This window comes from Saimiri boliviensis, chromosome 12 (genome assembly GCF_048565385.1).
Source record: "Saimiri boliviensis isolate mSaiBol1 chromosome 12, mSaiBol1.pri, whole genome shotgun sequence".
Lineage (NCBI taxonomy): Eukaryota > Metazoa > Chordata > Mammalia > Primates > Cebidae > Saimiri > Saimiri boliviensis.
The window spans coordinates 50,013,061-50,031,690 of NC_133460.1; the positions used below are offsets into that span (position 1 = coordinate 50,013,061).

At 50.3% G+C, this 18,630-nt stretch overlaps 1 protein-coding gene across 3 annotated transcripts in view; it reads left to right on the top strand.

Annotated features, from left to right (window-relative positions):
• ADAMTS14 (ADAM metallopeptidase with thrombospondin type 1 motif 14) overlaps positions 1 to 7,298 on the top strand; it is an 87,633-nt gene extending 80,335 nt beyond the window's left edge. For 2 of the 3 annotated variants that reach the window (XM_010339288.3, XM_003928632.4), the window contains exons 20-22: positions 823 to 952; positions 1,035 to 1,145; positions 3,246 to 7,296. In XM_010339288.3, coding sequence (XP_010337590.3) covers positions 823 to 952; positions 1,035 to 1,145; positions 3,246 to 3,739 — 735 coding nt within the window. In that variant the 3' untranslated portion in view covers positions 3,740 to 7,296. Of the gene's footprint in view, positions 1 to 822; positions 953 to 1,034; positions 1,146 to 3,245 lie in introns of all 3 variants that reach the window. The other variant, XM_010339289.3, reaches the window with a different exon arrangement.
• Positions 7,299 to 18,630: the final 11,332 nt, after the last annotated feature.

Consider the following 18,630-nt stretch of genomic DNA (forward strand, 5'->3'; position numbering starts at 1 on the left):
GGGCAACACTGCTTCCCTGGAGTCCCTGCCCCTCCATTGAGGACCTCCACATGCCCTGTTTGCCAGAGTAAGAGTAGGTCAGGTCCAGGTGACATTGTGTGTGGCCATCCCCTGCAAACAGTGGTCCTCTGCTTGCCTTCTGCTCCTTGTACCCACCTCCTGCCCTCTCAGAGAAGACACTCTTGAACATACTTCTGCAGGCCCATGTTTAGTAAATTAAGTCACAAGATCATTGACTATCAGAGCTAGTCAGAGAAGGGCCCATGGAGACCCTGTCACCCAGCTCTCTCAGTTTACAGAGTTAGACACTGAGCCAGGGTGGGGGTGGGGATAGCACATGCCGGAATCCAGGCCCCTACATCCTGTTAACAGGATATCATCACATCAGTCGACCTGCCCCAGGATTACATGTATTGGATTACAACGTGGGAGTTTGCTAGAGTGATACCAAAATATTGAAGAATCCAGGCACAGACCAGACACAGTGCATGCAGGTGGTGGTAGGGAATGGGGTCCCAGAGGTTCCCTCCTGAGCCATAGGCTAACCGTTTAGATTGTGGAGAGGCCCGTGGGGTTCTAGGCTCAGGGCAATGGCTCTTTACCATTGGTATCAGGACTATCGGACAACAGGGGTGGTGTCCCACTGAGGCTACTTAGAAGCAGTCCTTGCATGTCCCTCTGGTCAAGTGAAGACTTGGCCCTCTCCTTTGTACCCTTTCTGTCCCCGGGCATTGGCTGCTCTAAGCTCACTGGCTTGCCTTCCTTCTCTCTGTCTACCCTGACCTCGGCCGCTGTGGCCTGGCGCTGACCCACCCATGGCAGTGCTCTGCCACCTGTGGAGAAGGCATCCAGCAGCGGCAGGTGGTGTGCAGGACCAATGCCAACAGCCTCGGGCAGTGCGAGGGGGATAGGCCAGACACCGTCCAGGTCTGCAGCCTGCCAGCCTGTGGAGGTGAGCTGGAGGGGATGGGGAGACAGGTCTAGTCCTTGAGACCAAAGTCCCAAATACTAGAATCGCTTCTCCCTGTTCACAGGAAATCACCAGAACTCCACGGTGCGGGCTGACATCTGGGAACTTGGGATGCTAGAAGGGCAGTGGGTGCCACCGTCTGGACACCTACATCCCGTTAACAAGATATCATCAAGTAAGTGTAGTCTATGGACACGACCCCGCTCCCCAGACCTTTCAGTGGCCCTGGTGTTGCAGCATGGGTCACGCGGTGGACTAGACCCAGCTTGTAGCTGTCCGTGTGACCTTCGCCTCCCTGAGCCTAAGGTACCTCAGCTGTGAAGTAGGGAGGAGGCTGTACTGGTCTATGACCCCTTATCTGCAATTCTAAAATGCTGATTTCGGAGTTTGGTGCACACTTATCTGGTGGCAAAATCTGACCTGAACTAATGAAATCATTTATTCTTTTGCTATAGAAACATAGCCATATTTGGTTACAAGGTGATATCCCAGGCTCCACTGAGGATGTTCTATAATATAAACACAGAATATTACTTTTCTGACCCCCAAATTTTTGAATTCTGAACTACTATCTGGTCCTAAGATTTTCAGATAAGCAATTGGCAATCTGAGCTGCCTTTATAGGGCTGGGGAGAGAACTGAATGAGAGAACGCATGCGCTCCTGTCTGGCTGTCAGCTTCCAGTAACAACAGGCATAGGGATTTCTCTCTGCCCCGTGATCAGGAGCCTGTCAGTTCATCCTGCCGTCTTTCCATTTATCCACCAAGGATGAGTATTTACTGAGCATCTGCTATGTGCCAGGCTGTGGATTCGGCACTCCTTTCCTAGGCTCCAGCTTTCTTTTCCTTCCTCACCCTCCCCAGGACCAGGGACTGGCAAGATGAGTAGCAGAAAGATCAAAGATCCCAACTCCTAGTTAGAGGACCAGTTGGCTGGTTGATCTTGTGCAAATTCCTTAACCTCTCTGAGCCTAGTGACCTCATTTGTAAAATAAGGTTTCTGACTTGATGTCCTCAAAGGACCTTCTACCTCCAAATGTAGCTACTTCTCTGCTTCTAGGCTGAGGTTCCAGCTAGGGAGATCCCTGGGTTTCCGGCCCTTTTCCTTCCCAAATCAAGGGATGAGGCCCTGATTTTGGATCCAGAAATCTGGCGCCATCTAGAGGTCACTGGCTTGCCATTTTTCTCTGTTCTTTCTCTTCCACTAAGCCAGCCCCTCCACCTGTGCCTCTCTCTTTCCCTCTGTCCCTCCCACTCTTCCCACCTCCCACTCTCTCTGTTTCTTCCTCTGTCTCTCTTGCTCTCTCTCAGCTAAAATTAGTAGAAAGCAGAGCTCCTGCCTTCACATTCTGTCTGAAGAAACCTACATGGAGTTATCACAGAAAGGCCCAATATTTTGGGCAAAGCAAACACGTGTAGTAGCACTTATCTTTGCCGGCCACTTTGAAGATGTTATTTGTAATTGCAATGTTATTATTCATTGGTAAGTGTCAGTATTAGCCCCATTCTATAGGTTAAGAAACCGAGGCTTGGAGGGTTTAAGTGACTTGCCAAAGGCCTCACACTTTTAAGTGGTAGAGGCTGGATTTGAACTGAAATCAGCTTGATTCCAAATTAAGCAGTGGCAGTCTTAACGTCCCAGATGTGTGCTGACTATGGCAGATGGTCAGTCTGCCTGGCCCACGCTTGAGCCTCCTGGGCTCTAGCTTGGCCCTGGCTGGAGTGAGTCAGACTCCTTGGGTTGATTGGGAGGGGTGAGGGTTCCTACTTCCATCCAGAGCCGTTAGCTGCAAGTTAGAGCCGCCTGGTCGTGGGCCACACCCCAGACTGTTCAGTGTTTGGGTGAAGGAGACAGGCATCCCCAAGGATTCCAGTGTGCAGCCGGGGTGAGGACGAATGGCGAAGGGCTGGGGTTCTCAGATGTACCCACACATGGAGTCCCCTGAAGGGCTTGTGAAAGCACAGCACTGAGCCCCAGCCTGAGTTGCTGGGCGGTGCTGGAGGATGTGCTTTGCCAGCAAGCTTCCAGGTGATGCTGCTACTGCGCGTGGGGACATCACTTCGATATGTGCCGTTCTAGACGATTTTAGTTCCTTCCATGTAGTGAGGACTCACTCTCCTCTTGGGTGGCCCCATAGCCTGCTCTAGGAAAAAGCTTTACAGTGGGTCCAGCAGGGACGGGGTGGAGGGCAGGCAGTCGGTGGGTGAGTGGAAGGAGGGGCCATCTGACTGACAGGCATCCCATGTTGCTTCCATCCTTGTGCTGTGTGTGCAGCAGAGCCCTGCACGGGGGACAGGTCCGTCTTCTGCCAGATGGAAGTGCTCGATCGCTATTGCTCCATTCCCGGCTACTACCGGCTATGCTGTGCATCCTGCATCAAGAAGGCCTCGGGCCCTGACCCTAGCCCAGACCCTGGCTCGACCTCACTGCCCCCCTTCTCCACTCCTGAGAGCCCCTTACCAGGACCCAAGTCCCTTCCAGATGCTGTGGAGCCCTCTGGAAAGCCAGCGGGATCCAAGGACCATCAGCATGGCCAAGCTACGCAGCTCCCAGGAGCTCTGGACACAAGCTCTCCAGGGACCCAGCATCCCTTTACCCCAGAGAAACTGAGCCCTGGAGCATCCTGGAGCATCTCCACTACCCCCCCCGGGGGGCTGCCTTGGGGATGGACTCAGACACCTTCGCCAGTCCCTGAAGATAAAGGGCAGCCTGGAGAAGGCCGGAAGTATCCGGGCACCAGCCTCCCGGCCGCCTCCCCGGTGACATGAGCTGTGCCCTGCCACCCCACCAGGCATATCTACACTCTGGCGTGCTGCCCCACGACCCCCAGCTCAGAGGACACACACAGCGGGGCAGGCGCAAGCACAGACTTCATTTTAAACGATTCTCCTTCTTCTCTTTTGGGGCTGTGATGCTCTTTACCCCACAAAGCGGCATAGGAAGAAGGCAAAGATCAGGGAAAGCCCTAATCAGAGATACCTCAGCAAGCTGCTCCCGGTGGCCAGACTGACCCCCTCAGGGCTCCTGTGGGTCTCCCCTGCTGGGACCAGGGTCACCTATTGCCCCCTCCTCACAGACCCTGGGTCCAGGCAGGTCTGAACCCTGCTGGTCTGAAGCTGGAAGCTGTCAGGGCTACCTGCCTTCCTGGAACTGTGAGGCCCCCTGTGGAGGCCCTGCCTACTTGGCCCCTCTCCCCAGAAAGGCAGAGCAGGGCCAGGGGAGGTGGGGGGCTGTTCACAGCCAAGCCCAGAGGAAGGGGGCCTGGGAATGTGGTGAGGCCTCCCAGCTGCAGGGCCGTGGCGGGTGGGACCCGAGGTGATCGCAGGCCCAGCTCCTGGAAGCTGAGAGCTCCATGCAGTTCTACCAGCCTTGGCCAGGCAGCAGAGGTCAGTTTGTCTTTGCTGGCCAGGGGATAGTGCTCATGGCCACACTCTGGCCCTGCACATGTCACTTGTGTTACTTCTGGTAACTCCAGGTACAGACTGGCCTCCCAATCCTACCCTCAGCCCACCAGAGAAGGGGACTCAGGACACCATGGATCCCAAGTCCTCAGCATCCAGGGTTTTCTAAACTGGTGCTCAACCCCTGGCTTGACCAGGATGGCGTCTTCCATCATCACTCTCAGCCTGGAAGGGGACTCTGTGGGACACAGAAGGGATGCCATTTCTCAGGCTGTCGCTTCAATCGTTGCCCTTCGCCAAAGATCACTCCTGCTAGAGTTGGACGTCTTCGTCTCCCACCTGGCTCAAGCTGGGCCAGAGTGTGTGGTTCTCCCAGAGGTGGTCAGACCCCAGGGCTGAGGACCAGAGTCCACTCATAGCCTGGCCCTGGAGATGGCAAGGGCCACTCAGGCTGAGTGCCCCAGGGCAGGGTGCCAGCCACTGGCCTGGTGCTGGGGTGGGGAAGATACACTGACCCATGGTGCTGTAAGGGCCTCAGCGCGTCCATGCTACCTCCAAGGGACAGATAACAGCCTGAGATCCTCTGGCACTCAGGAAGTGGCCTTGGTTCCCAGGACACCTTCAGGGTCATGGAGGGTGTCTCCCAGACTCCTGCCAGGGAAGAGAGGTGCTTCTCACGTCTTCCTTCCCCAAGGCAAGGGGAAGTGGGCCCCTGGCCTGCAACCCCCCTTTGGAGAATAGAGATCCTGGAGGGCCTCCTGGTGCTCCCTCCCCTGCCACCCTCCTCTCCCTGGGATACTGGGGCACATATGGAGTCATTCCTGTGAGAACCAGCCTGGCCTGTCTCAAACTCTTGTGCCTTGGAAATTCAGATCTTTACATTTTCAGGTATTTATTAACATTGCCCTTGGATCCCAAAAAGTTGTGTGTGTGTTTCTTTTTCTCTCTCTGTTTTGCCGGAAGGGGACATGGAAGCCAGAGCTCTAAGGCTGTGGCCTGGGCTATAGCAAGAGAACTGGGGGTGGGGGCGCAGCTGACTGCCCCTGTCTCCCGTTTCTCGGCCTTTCTACCCGTGCCCTGCTGTGGCATGGCCAGGTGGCACACAGGGTGGCCACCGTTTCGTGGCTACTGAATCTCCTGCTTCCCTGAGGCCCAAGTTGCAGGACAACACTTTATTTCAGATTAGTGCTTCTGGAGAAAAAAAAATCTTTTGTGATTCAAATTTGTGAAATTCTCAGCCTGTTTAAATGCAACTAGAGGCCAGTGGGGCAGGGGGGCTCATGTTCATAATCCCAGCACTTTTGGAGGCGGGAATTCCAGACCAGCCAGAGCAACATAGCAAGACCACAACTCAACAGAAAATAAAAAGAACATGAGCCAGGCATAGTGTGGCACATCTGTGGTCTCAGCTATCTAGGAGGCTGAAGTGAGAGGATCCCTTGAGCCCAGGGGTTTGAGGCTGAGCTATGATTGTGCCGTGGCACTGCAGCCTGGGTGACAGAGCGAGACCCTGTCTCAAAAACAAAAAAAAAAAGAGCAACAAGAGGGACTCAATTTAGCAACCAAAGAACAAAGAGATGGTCATTGAATGCAAAATGACTGCAACCACTTCTACCTTCTAAGCAGTGGCGGAATTTGCGTCATGGAGTAAAAGAATCTACACTACTGGGCACTGAGAAAAGGTGAAGCTGGCAAAAAGTCCTCTTGTCCTTATGCAGATCTCACTCCTCCCCTTAAGGCCAAGCAGAAGATGGTTTGGAGAGCCCTGTCCCTGTGGGGATGGGAACACAGCAGAGAGGGCAGCCTCTCCACCTGTCTGTGGCTGGGGGCTTTTTAGGATACAGGTTGTCTCGTATATCTAAGGTTCAATTAAATCTGTTTGTGTTGCTGTCTCCCCAAACATCTGGAAATGTCCAACCCCTCCCCAAAATTAAGGGTTTCTTATGGGTCAGGATTTTTGCCTGTTTTGGTGGAAACTGAGAAAATGAAGGGATGCATGGGTGAAGCTAGAGGAGCAGCCAAGAGAAGGAGCGGAGTCCAGGAAAATGGGAGGCAGGGAACGGAGTCCTGACCCACAAGCCTTTCCTCCGGCAGCCACCCCAGCTCCTCACACACAGACTCACAGCAAGGTCACTGAACTCTACAGATTCTAGCCACTGGCCTAAAGAAGCAGGAAATCCAAGCTGACATCTGGGTTTCAGTAAGTAAACCACTTCCAATTTAACAACTTGGGTATGACGTGTCTGTTTCGGGTCCGTGGAAGTAAAGCCGGCCTGTGGATGTACCGCTGCTTTTCTCCCATGGAACCATAGCATTTGTGGACTTGGAAGGAGCCTTAAAATTTGCTGGACCCTCTACTTTACAGATGTGGAGACCAAGGCCAGGGAGGAAGGGACATTCCCAGGATCACATGGTACAGATGTTTATGTGCAAAGCAAGGAGGCTCCTTTTATTTGGGGCAGGCCTGAAACCCAGAGTGAAAAAAGAGCCTAGAGTGGTGGGGGCCCAAGACACACTGTGGAGCAGCAGGGCATCTTCTGGGCCTGCCAGCAGTGGGTGGCTGAGGCTGCCCAGGCACTGCCAGGGCCTCCTGCAGGCTCCAGCTGGGCATGCTGGGAGGCTGGGCAGGGACTGGGAGACCAACTTTAGATGTTTTCAGGAGGGAGAAGGGCAGAAAGGTACCCACTGGCACTTCACGGTCCCCAGACCCAGGGTTCATCCCCAGCTCCACCAGTACCACCCGGTAGCAGAGGAAACTAGAGGGTGAAGCTTTTCCCTGGGGAGGTGGGTCACAGCCTGCAGAAACCCAACCCCTCCCAACACCACTCTGACCCCACCACTGCGGAAGCCCGGATGCCAAGCTCCTGGGTGAATCCTCAAAGTCTCCTTGGAGCCCCTGGCTCCTGCCATCCTATTCTTTTTTTGAGATGGAGCTTCGTTCTTGTTGCCCAGGCTGGAGTGCAGTGGCATGATCTCAGCTCACTGCAACTTCCGCCTCCCAGGTTCAAGCAATTCTCCTGCTTCAGCCTCCCAAGTAGCTGGGATTACAGGTGCCTGCCACCACACCAGGCTAATCTTTTGTATTTTTAGTAGAGACGGCGTTTCTCCATGCTGGTCAGGCCAGTCCCGAACTCCCTATCTCAGGTGATCTGCCTGCCTCAGCCTCCCAAAGTGCTGGGATTACAGGCGTGATCTGCCATCCTGTTCTAGGCCTAGCTGCTTTGCATAACACTGGTGGGGGCAGCACCCGCTTGGAGGTGATTCTGGCCCCCACAGGTGAGTGAGGGGAGAGTGAGAGGGTACAGGCCTCCTTGGCTAGCCCTTCCTGGATCAGGTCCCTGAAGGACGCAGTGCTGAGGCTGGAGGCTGCCAGTGCCTACCAAATGCCTCGAGGTGGGCAAACACCAGTGTTCACTGCGGGGCTTCTTCAGTGAGTTAGGGGAAAGGTTGCAGAGGCTGAGGGTGCCCAGGGGGTGATATGAATGTGGACCATGTGACTTACAAGGCCTGCCCCAGCCCTAGGGTGTTGTGAGGATGGAGGACCCATTCTCTCTCCCTCCTGCGCAAGTGCTAGCTCACAGGGCCATTAAAATAGGGCATTAGCATCCCTCCTTACAGCCAGAGAATCTTGGAATGGTTGAATCATAGAATCCTAGAAATACCTGATACTGAGATACTAGAATAATTGAAACATAAGATTTTAGAATTGGTTACATGTGTAGAATCATTCACTGCAGAAAATATAAAAATCTTACACGGTGTAGGATCTTAGGGAAAGGGTTGCTTAGAGTCTCAGAATCCTGGAAACGTAGGCTCATAGAATCACAGCTTTGGAAGGGACCTGAGAACACCTCTTAGTCCTGGACTCCAAACAGGAAATTGTTTAGGGGTAGAAGGGGTAGGAAAAGTCAGGTCATTGAGTTCGGCCCCAGCGGTTATCTAGAAAGCTGAGGACCTGCCTTAGGTTGTTAGAGAGGCTGAGTCCCACCAGCCTCCCTGCCTCCTGCTCTAGTTGATACCCTCACTCCCCGAGCCCCACCAACTGCTGCTCAGACTGTCTCTGTGTCCTCCGCAGAGTACCAGCTTCAGTCATGGATCCCCTAGGGGCTGGGGGCTCTCAGACTTTCCGAGGCTTCTTGTTTCTGAAGGCTGAAATGATGGCAGGGGTGGAGGGATGGGAGAAAGGTGAATTGAAAATGAGTAAATAAGCTGTCCTCCAAACCAGGCCAGATGACCCCTTGTTGGGAGTTGAACCTAGGAGAGCAGGGGATAATGCTGAGTGGTCACTTGCTGGGCTAGTGGCTTTCTTCTGGGCCTCAACCCCTCATGGCTGAGAGGGTCCCTGGTCTCAATCACCATGTACTTCTGCACAGAGCAGGATACCTGGTGGGTCCCAGATACATCCTCCTGGAACCAAAACACACAAGGCCTGGCCGTGCTAGTAAGTCTCTGGGCATGGGGTCCAGGAGAACCGACCTAGGAGAGAAGCAGGGAAAAAACATCTGCCTGCCTGGAGAGGTAAACAGCTTAGAACTTTTGGCCAGGGGCTCTCAGAGATCTTCGGCATCACCTGGTCCAGTTCCTACATCCATATATGGCGATTCTATTGCCCAGTGAGAGGAAAACAACTCATCTCAGATCACCCAGCAAGGGAGGGACCAGCACCAGCCCCAGTGTGCCCTCCTCCATGGCTCCCATTAAAGCAGGAAAAGCTGCACGACAAACCTCTTGAACAGCAAACTGGGAAGGAAGGAGTGATCTATTCAGCTGGGAGCACAGCGGCATAGTTGCATAACAGCTGAGCTCACCTAACACAGAAAGTCCCTGCCCTTTTAAAGGTTTACAACTCTATTTTTTTTTTTTTTTAAGATGGGGTTTCACATGTTGGTCAAGCTAGTCTTGAACTCCCGACCTCAGGTGATCTGCCTGCCTTGGCCCCCAAAGTGTTTGGATTACAGGCATGAGCCACCACGCCTGGTCCCCGAAAGGCTTACAACTCTGGAAATTATATGTAAAAGGGTCTTGACCCATGAAGTAGGTGTGGGGTGGGGGTTTGATCCTGTTTAAGTAAAAACAATGCCTTCGGAGAGATTCCTCCATACCATATCCGTGCTCTATAGATGGGATTGTGTTCAGCAGTAGGGGTCTTATGCTTAACCGGGCTGGCGGTGCCAACCGGTCCCTTCTCTAGCTGACTTCTAACTTCTCCTTTTGAGATGCAATGTAGAAGGCCAGAGGTGATTAAGGGTCTCCTTCCTCACTCCCTCCTTTGAGACTCTCACTTATAACATTAGTGAGAGTTCTCACTCTTATTCTCATTCTCCTGATCCTCTAAAGAAACTGGTTGATAATGATTCATGTAATATACTTGTGATGTGGTTCTCTGGTCTATTAAAGCCATGATGAATCTCTTAGTCATTTAGATGAACGGGGGGTTGGGGAGGCAAACAGGGGCGTAGCAAACAAACACCTACTATTGTTATCACACTTATAATGAAAGTCTTTAACTCCCAAGGCTGAGGACCAACGTTTAAATGAGAACTCAGGGTTGAGTCTGTGCCATACCTACACAGACACGTGTGCTAGTGTGGTCATGTCTTTTATAATATCCTTAACTGTTTGACCCTGGTCGTCTGTTGAATTTTTCACAGAGTCCTCCTTCAGCTGCTAGCAAATAATCTAAGGCCAACCGGTTCTGATAAATCACATTTCTCATTTGAGTTTCTTGTCTGGCCCAAATGGACAGAATTTGGCCGTTCCATTAACGAGTATTTCCAAGGCAGCCTGCAACCAGATGATCCGATTGAGCATATAGCCAGGAGTCTGGCGTCCCCATGAGCCATTCTCCGCCCATGTGGCCAGCCCATAATACTTAATAATTCTTTCCAGTGGCCACTCTTTATCTTCCCATTCACCTATCTTAGATTTCTTTTCTCCAGGGCAGAACAGACTGGATGTTGTTAACAGCCCACCTGTCTTGGCAGACGATAGGAAAAAGGAAGGCTTAAATTGGTGCCTAGGACACAGCTACCGGTCCATCTTTCAGGCAGCTGTACATACGCTCTATGTTCACATAGCCAGTACAATCCAGCTGGGGGCCGTCCAGTATCTGATGCCCAGGGTGATTCCAAGCATCCTATAATTTTGGAAATTTTAGGAGGGGATTTTTCTCTGTACAGTTTGAGCTCCACCAGGTTACAGTGTCCACTGTTCCATTACACAGTCACTGCCCTAAGCGGCTAAGCTTTCCAGCTGGAACAGTGAAGTTTGTTCCTTCTTTGGCCAAACAGTATCGTCCAATAATTGAAACCTTTAAAACCTGGAAACTGTTGGTTTGAATTCTTTGAACTGTCAGGTCAGGGACAGGGTCCGAGGGTACTAACTCACCGGCTTCCCATGGCCACGGATCACCCATGGTAGTTCCTCCACACGCATCGCAAGAAGTGACATTAAGCGAATGGGCTACATTTTCAGCAAGTTGGAGGAACAAGTTTTTTCATTTAATATATTATAGAGGCCGGGCGCAGTGGCTCACGCCTGTAATCTCAGCACTTTGGGAGGCTAAGGTGGGTGGATCACCTGAGGTCAGGAGTTCAAGACCAGCCTGGCCAACGTGGTAGAACCCTGTCTTTAAAAACAAACAAACAAACAAACTACATATTTTATAGTTTCTATTTTATATATATATATATATATATATAAAATAGAAGGGCTGGTACACTGGCTGGGTTGAGTGTTTTTGGATTTTTCCCTGAATCTGGATGCTGACTCCGGGATCAAGCCCATTTCCCTCAATTTCTAGCATTACATTTTCCCCTTTTTCTCATTTGGGGTCTTGGGGGTTTGTGATTATTAATTCTACTGGGTTACAATGTCCTGAGACGCAGGGGACATTACTCCCTGGAATGGTGTCCCTCCCTTTTATAAGGTGAACGGGATTATTTGTATTATTTTTCCAAGTGGCCCAGAGGACACAAGACCTAACAATGCATTTGCTGCACCAGTAGGTTTCCTGGCAGATGTACTTCTGCTCTTTTGCATAACTTTGTTCCCATCCGAGGGAACCACAGCACCCCCCAATGGAATGACAGGCATTGATGGCTGCACAGGCATCAAACCTTAGGGTGATCTGCTTTGGGCTTCCTTTCTCCTCTGTTTTAGCTATTAATTTAGTAGGGCTATTCCGTTGCCCTGTTAGGAGTCTAATTTCAAAAGTTGTATGTGTAGGGGGGCTCTGATGGGTCGCAGCGTACATCGGGTTGTCCATCCCCTGGATTTCACACCTTATACTGAGTACCATTATATAAACTGGTTTCCTTTTGTGTCCCTGTGGACTCATAATAACTGTAGATCAAAAGAACGGCAGTAACTTTATGTCCTGCCTTAGTAACCTGCTCTTCTCGCACAAGAGGCTAACAAGCTAGCTCTGGGGCAAAATTCAAATGTCAAAGCTCCCCACACAGTAGAAACGCTAATGAATACCACAGGACATCACCGGTTAACAAATGCTAGGTACACACTGAGAGCATTCTTCAAAATTAGTTAAGGTCCCTACTGTACAAGTTCAAATATTAAGAAGAACGAGTCCCACGATGCACTTCCTCATGTTTCCGCCGTACGTGAACCAGCCAGCTTCCGGGATGTGGCTGGAGCCGAGCTTGTTGTCCTTTTTAAGGTGATTTTGCAGTTGTTGTCTGGGTCTGGTCTAGCTTCCCAAGCTTCAGCTGCTGCCAGTTTGACACGGCTGTGGTGGATCCAGGCTGGGATTCCCTCTACGTTTACGGCTGTGGGGGTGCTCAGGATCACAGTCTGGGGTCCTTTCCACCGTGGCTTCGGAGGGGCTACACTCCAGTCCTTTATCCACACGCGGCTACCTGGTAAGAAAGGGTGAACTGGGGAGAATAAGCTTACAGGGCATCTTTCATTTACCCAGGTTGAAATTTCCCGAGTGATTTTTCCTAGAGCTTGTAGCTGTTTTTTTAGCTTAATTTTCCCCACTCCCGAGGAGTTCCCGGGAGTGCCTGCAGTATGGGAGGGGGCCTATGATATAAGACTTCACAGGGGGAATATCGGGAGTACATCTAACGTTGAATAACACCAAGGGAAGTGCCTGCACCCACTGTAATTCTGTTTCCTGGCACATTTTCCCTAAGCTGTTTATCTGCTCCATTTTCTGCTTGGAGAAAGTCCTTTTCCTCCGGAATTTAACAGTCCTTCTCTTTGTACAGCGTCCCATGTACTTGAGGAGTGAAAAAGGCATACCGGGAATTAGTACGGAAGTTCACAGTCTTATCTTCACTCAGTTCTAGGGCCCAGGTTAGAGCAGTAAGTTCAGCCTTCTAAGCCCAGGTACCCTGAGGCGGTGGCACGGTCCCAGTTACGGTGTCCAGAGTTACTACTGCACAGCCTGCCCAGCTTTCTCCTCGTGGATTAACAAAACTGCCTTTATCTACACACAACTCCCAGTCTACCACCGTCCATGGTTGATCCCAAAGATCCAGCCTGCTGGAATAAACTGAGTCCAATACTTCAACACAGATGTGTTGAACCGGGTCTTCTGATACCGGGGGCAAAGTGGCCAGGTTTTTAACGTGTTGCAGACCTCAATGGTGAGGTGGGGATTTTCACAGAGCAGGCTCTGGCATTTGGCTAACAGCTTTTGTTAACCAATGATGGCGTTTGGTATTCATTAGAGTTTCTACTGTGTGGGGTGCTTTGATATTTGAATTTTGCCCCAGAGCTAGCTTGTTAGCCTCTGTGCTAGAAGAGCAGTTGTTGCCAGGACCCTTAAGCATGGGGCCATCCCTTGGAAACTCCATTTAGCTGCTTGGAGAGATAAGCTACAAGCCTGGGCCAAGGTTAGAACTCCAACTGCTTTTATTTTTTTTTTCTTTTTGACACCTACAGCGTGATTGTTAATCAGCGTGATTGTTAAATCAGGTAAACTCAAAGCTAGGGCTGGCAAAAGTTTCGCTTTTAGTTTCTGATAGGCCTGCTGCTGCTGAGATCCCCATTTAAAGGGTTCCTCGTCTCCCTACTTTGTCACTTTGTATAGGGGTTTGGCCAGTACTGCAAAGTTTGGAATCCACAATCTACAGAAGCCCACGGCTCCCAGGAACTCCCTCACCTGCCTTCTAGTCTCAGGTTCTGGCAGGTTGCAAATGACTTGTTTCCTCTTTGCTCCTAGGCTGCTGCACTCTCCCTGCTGGATGGTGAACCCCAGATATCGCACTTGCTGCCAGCAAATCTGGGCTGGTTTTTTTTTTAGACACTTTATACCCACAGTCCTCCAGGTACCGAAGTAAGGCATCTGTTCCTTTAGCACACCTGACTGCTATGGGGTGTCCCAGTAAAAGGTCACCAGCATAGTGGAGCAGCATGCAGCCTAAGTCTTTAGCAGGAAACTTCTGGAGGTCATGGGCTAGTGCCTCCCCAAAGATGGTGGGAGAGTTCTTGAACCCCTGGGGAAGCCGGGTCCAGGGGTACTGGGTGGTCACAGCTGTTTCTGGATTCTCCCATTGAAACGCAAATTGTTTCGGACTCTCCAGGGCCAGTCCAAACGGTAAAGAAAGCATTCTTTAAGTCCGAGCAGGTGAACCAACTATCCTCCACTGGTGATAATCCCGACAGCATGCACAGGTTGGGTGCAGGTGGGTGCAAAGTCACTGTAGTCTGATTAACCAAATGCAAGTCCTGAACTGGCCTGTAGTCTTCAGTCCCCGGTTTAGTTAGAAAGAGTCTCCACCCCTCCTTCGAAGGGGCTGTGAGAGCCATGATAACCCCTGCCTGAGGCAGTTTCAGCTGCAGGGAGCCCTTATTGGTGAAGGTGATAGTAGTAACTCTTAGTTTGCTTAGCAAATCTCTCCCCAAGAGGGGTAGGGGGCAGTCTGGCATGAACAAGAACTGATGTATAACTCATGGCCTCCCAGCAAACAGGTCTGAGGCAAACAGAAAGACTGTTTCTCTGATACCCCAGTAGCTCCAACAATGTTGGTTGTTTCCTTTGATAGGGGGGTTACAGGCCTGTCATCCTGACCATGAGCTCTTTGGGGCAAATGAGCCTGGCCCCCTTCAGTCCAGTGGCCCTTCCGTTAGATTGAACAGAGCTCCTTCATTTTCGTCTGAAGCTTCGTGCTTAAGATTGCCCTGTTTTCCTGTCCACTGGGGGCACTCGTCCTTCCAGTGTCCCACTTCCCTACAGCAAGCACACTGGTCACACTGCAGGTGTGGGTGATTAGACTGCTAGCGTTCCAGGAGCCCCCCTCCCCCGCTTCTGGGGGTGCTCCTCTAACAGCGACAGCTATCAAGTCAGCATTTCGTGGAGTCTGACGCTCGTTTTCTCTACAACTTTCTCTATGGCTTACCACGTCTCTGTTCACAGACAGCTGGTTAGCTATTTCCAATAACTGAAGTATTCATGTCCGCAAATCTGCCTGCTTCTGCAGTTTTCTCCTAATGTCTTCTGCACATTGACTGACTAATGCCATATTTACCTTATGTTGGTTTTTGGGGCTCTCAGGATTGAAAGGAGTATACATGTGATAGGCTTCACACAGCCTCTCATAGAACTGTGCAGGGCTTTCGTCTTTCCCTTGAATGACCTCAGAGACTTTATTGATGTTTGTAGCCTTCTGGGCTCCCTTTTTCAACCCTTCCAGTAAGGCCTCTCTGTACTGGATTAACCTCTGCATGCCCTCTGGGGTGTTCGGATCCCACTGGGGGTCAGTCCCCTGTAATTGGACCCTGACATACTCGGAGGTTCTGGGAATCTGCAGGAACATGCTGCTTTAACCATTCGGAGGTGGCTTGGAGTACTCTCCGACTTTCATCCATGTTAAAAAGATATATAAGCAGCTGGTGGCAATCATCCTAAGTGGGATTATGAGGTCAATGAGAGCTGTGGCTCTTGGTATAAGACAGGTTGTTACTTTCCCAGTTGATAAGATCAGCTGAGGTGAATGGCGGGTATGTGAAAACACACCTTTCCACCATGTGGCCATCTTCATCCACTCCCATATACCTCTGCTCTCTTAAAGGCATCTGCAACCCTGCCCTGGGTCGCAGGCAGGCTGCTAGAGGTGGGGCTGGAGTTCCTTCTGGGAAGCAGGCGGCTATGAGAGGGGGTCTCTCTACATTCTCTCGTCTACTCTGGGTGGTTTAGGGGTGTGCAATTCTGGTAGAGGTGCTGAGGTGTCAGGCTCAGGGGCAAGGAATCCTTCCCCCAGACCAGGAGGAGGGGATATTATTGGTAAAAACTCTTCTGCCACTGGATTTGCCAGGACCTTAGGGGTCAGTAGCCCTCGGTGGGTGGGGCAGGGTTTTTCCCAAGTATGTGCATGTGCAAGACGGTCTGTGTACACATATGCACACACTGGGTGAATATTATTAATACTGTACACATACATGTCATCCCCCTCCTGCTACCCCCACAGCAATGTAATAAGAACACCTTTCCATCCTGAAATACATTGAACTACATCTTCATTTTTAATGATGACACAGTACCCCATGGTATGACTAGATGATCATTTATTGAACCAGAATCCCCCAGTACCATAAACTTCCTGTACAGCCTGTGGAACTGTGAGCCAATTAAACCTCTTTTCTTTATAAATTACCCAGTCTCAGGTAGTTCTTTATAGCAATGTGAGAACAGACTAATAAAAAAAAATGGTACCAGAGAAATGAGGCATTGCTATAAAGATATTTGAAAACTTTGGAACTGGGTAACAGGAAGAGGTTGGAACAGTTTGAAGGGGTCAGAAGAAGACTGGAAGATATAGAAATGTTTGGAATTTCCTAGAGACTTGAATGTTATGACCAAAATGCTGATAGTGATATGGACAGTGAATTCCAGACTGAGGAGGTCTCAGATGGAGATGAGAAATTTATTGGGACCTGTAGTAAAGGTCACTCTTGCTATGCTTTAGCAAAGAGATGGGTAGCAATGTGCCCCTGCTCTAGAAATCTGTGGAAATTTGAACTTGAGAGAAGTGATTTAGGGTATCTGGTGGAAGAAATTTCTAAACAGCAGGGTTCCAGATGTGTCCTGGCTCCTTCTAACAGCATAAACTCACACACGTTTGCCAAGATATGATCTGAAATAGGAACTTACATTTAATAGGAAAGCAGAGCATAGCAGTTTGGAAAGTTTGCAGCCTGACCATGTGGTAGAAAGACGCATTTTCTTAGGAGAAATTCAAGCAGGCTGCAGAAATTTGCATAAGTAGAGAAGCTGAACATTACTAGCCAAGACAATGGGAAAGATGTCTCAAAGAAGTCTCAGAGGACTTCATGGCTGCCTCTCCCATCACAGGCCTGGAAGCCTAGGAGAGAAAATGGTTTCATGGGCTAGGCCAATGGCCCCACTGCCCTATGCATCTTCAGGACGTGGTACCCTGCATCCCAGCCACTCCAGCTCCAGCAATGACTAAGGGCCCCAGATACATCTTGGGTCACTGCTCCACCATAAGAAGCCTTGGTGGGCTTCCACGTGGTATTGGCCCTGTGGGTGCACAGAGGACAAGAATGGAGACTTGGGAGTCTCTGTCTAGATTTAAAAGGATGTATGGAAATTCCTGGATGTCCAGGAAAAATTCTGCTGCAGGAGCAGAGCCCTCATGGATAACCTCTACTAGGGTAGTGCAGAGGAGAAATGTGGGGTTCGAGGCCCCCCAGCAGAGTCCTTACTGGGGCACTGCCTAGTGGAGCTGTGAGATGAGGGCCACCATCTCCAGACCCCATAATGGTAGGTCCACCGACAGCTTACACCATGCGCCCGGAAAAACTGCAGGCAATCAACACCAGCCTGTGAAAGCAGCCAAGTGGGCAGTACCTTGCAGAGCCACAAGGGTGGATCTGCCCACTGCCTTGGAGCTCACCTCTTGTATCGGTGTAGCCTGGATGTGAGGCATGGAGTCAAAGGAGATTATTTTGGAGCTTTAAGATTTAACGGCTGCCCTTCTGGGTCTCAGACTTGCATGGGGGCCTGTAGCCTCTTTGTTTTGGCCAATTTCTCCCATTTGGAAAGGAAGCATTTACCCACTGCCTGAACCTTCATTGTATCTTGAAAGTAACTAACATGTTTTTGATTTCCCAGGCTCATAAGTGGAAGGGACTTGCTTAGTCTCACATGAGACTTAGGACTTTTGAATGAATGCTGGAATAAGTTAAGGCTTTGAGGGACTGTTGAGAAGGCATGTTTGTGTTTTGAAATGTGAAAAGGACATGAGATTTGGGAGGGGCCAGGGGCAGAGTGATATGGTTTAGATTTGTGTCTTCACCCAACTCTCATGTTGAATTGTATCCCTCAGTGTTGGAGGAGGACCTGGTGAGAGGTGATTGGATCATGAAGGCAGATTTCCCTCTTGCTGTTCTTGTGATAGTTCTCATGATCCAGTTGTTTGAAACTGTGTAGCACCTCCCCCCTTCCCTCTGTTTCTCTCCTGCCATGATGTGAAGACATGCTTGCTTCACCTTCACCCTTCTGCCATGATTGTAAATTTCCTAAGGCCTCCCCAGCCATGCCTCCTGTATAGCCTGTGGAACCATAAGTCAATGAAACCTCTTTTCTTTATAAATTACACAGTCTCAGGTAATTCTTTATAGTAGTGTGAGAGTGGACTACTACATATATTTATTTAAGCAAAAAAAGAAAGGTACATTTTAATAAACATTAAGGAAGAGTATAGGTGGTAAACAGTTGTAACAAGGCTGAGGGGAATGGTTCACACCTGTAATCCTAGCACTTTGGGAGGTGGAGGTGGGCAGATCGTTTGAGCCCAGAAGTTAAAGACTAGCCTGGGAAGCATAGGGAGACCCTGTCTCTACACAAAAATACAAAAATGAGCCAGGCATGGTGGCACGTGCCTGTAGTTCCAGGTACTGAGGAGGCTGAGATAGGAGAATTGCTTGAGTTCAGGAGTGTGAGACTGCAGTGAGTTGCACTCAAACCTGGACAACAGAATGGGTTGTCTCAAAAAAAAAAAAAAAAAAAAAAAGGCAGGTATAACAAAATTCCTGATGGGGTAGGGGAATGGTTCAAGTTTAAAACCAAGGGCTCTTGTCAGTCAGAGCCAGAACTCCAGAGTCTGGTGAATCTGGATTTAAATTCTGAAATCTCGGCTTACCAGCTATAAGACCTGAGATTATTGTGGATCCTTTTCATCACATATGACACAAAAATCACCTACTTTTGTACACTTATTCTCATAGCAGCATTTTTCACAGTAGGCAAGAAGTGGAAACAACCCGAGTGT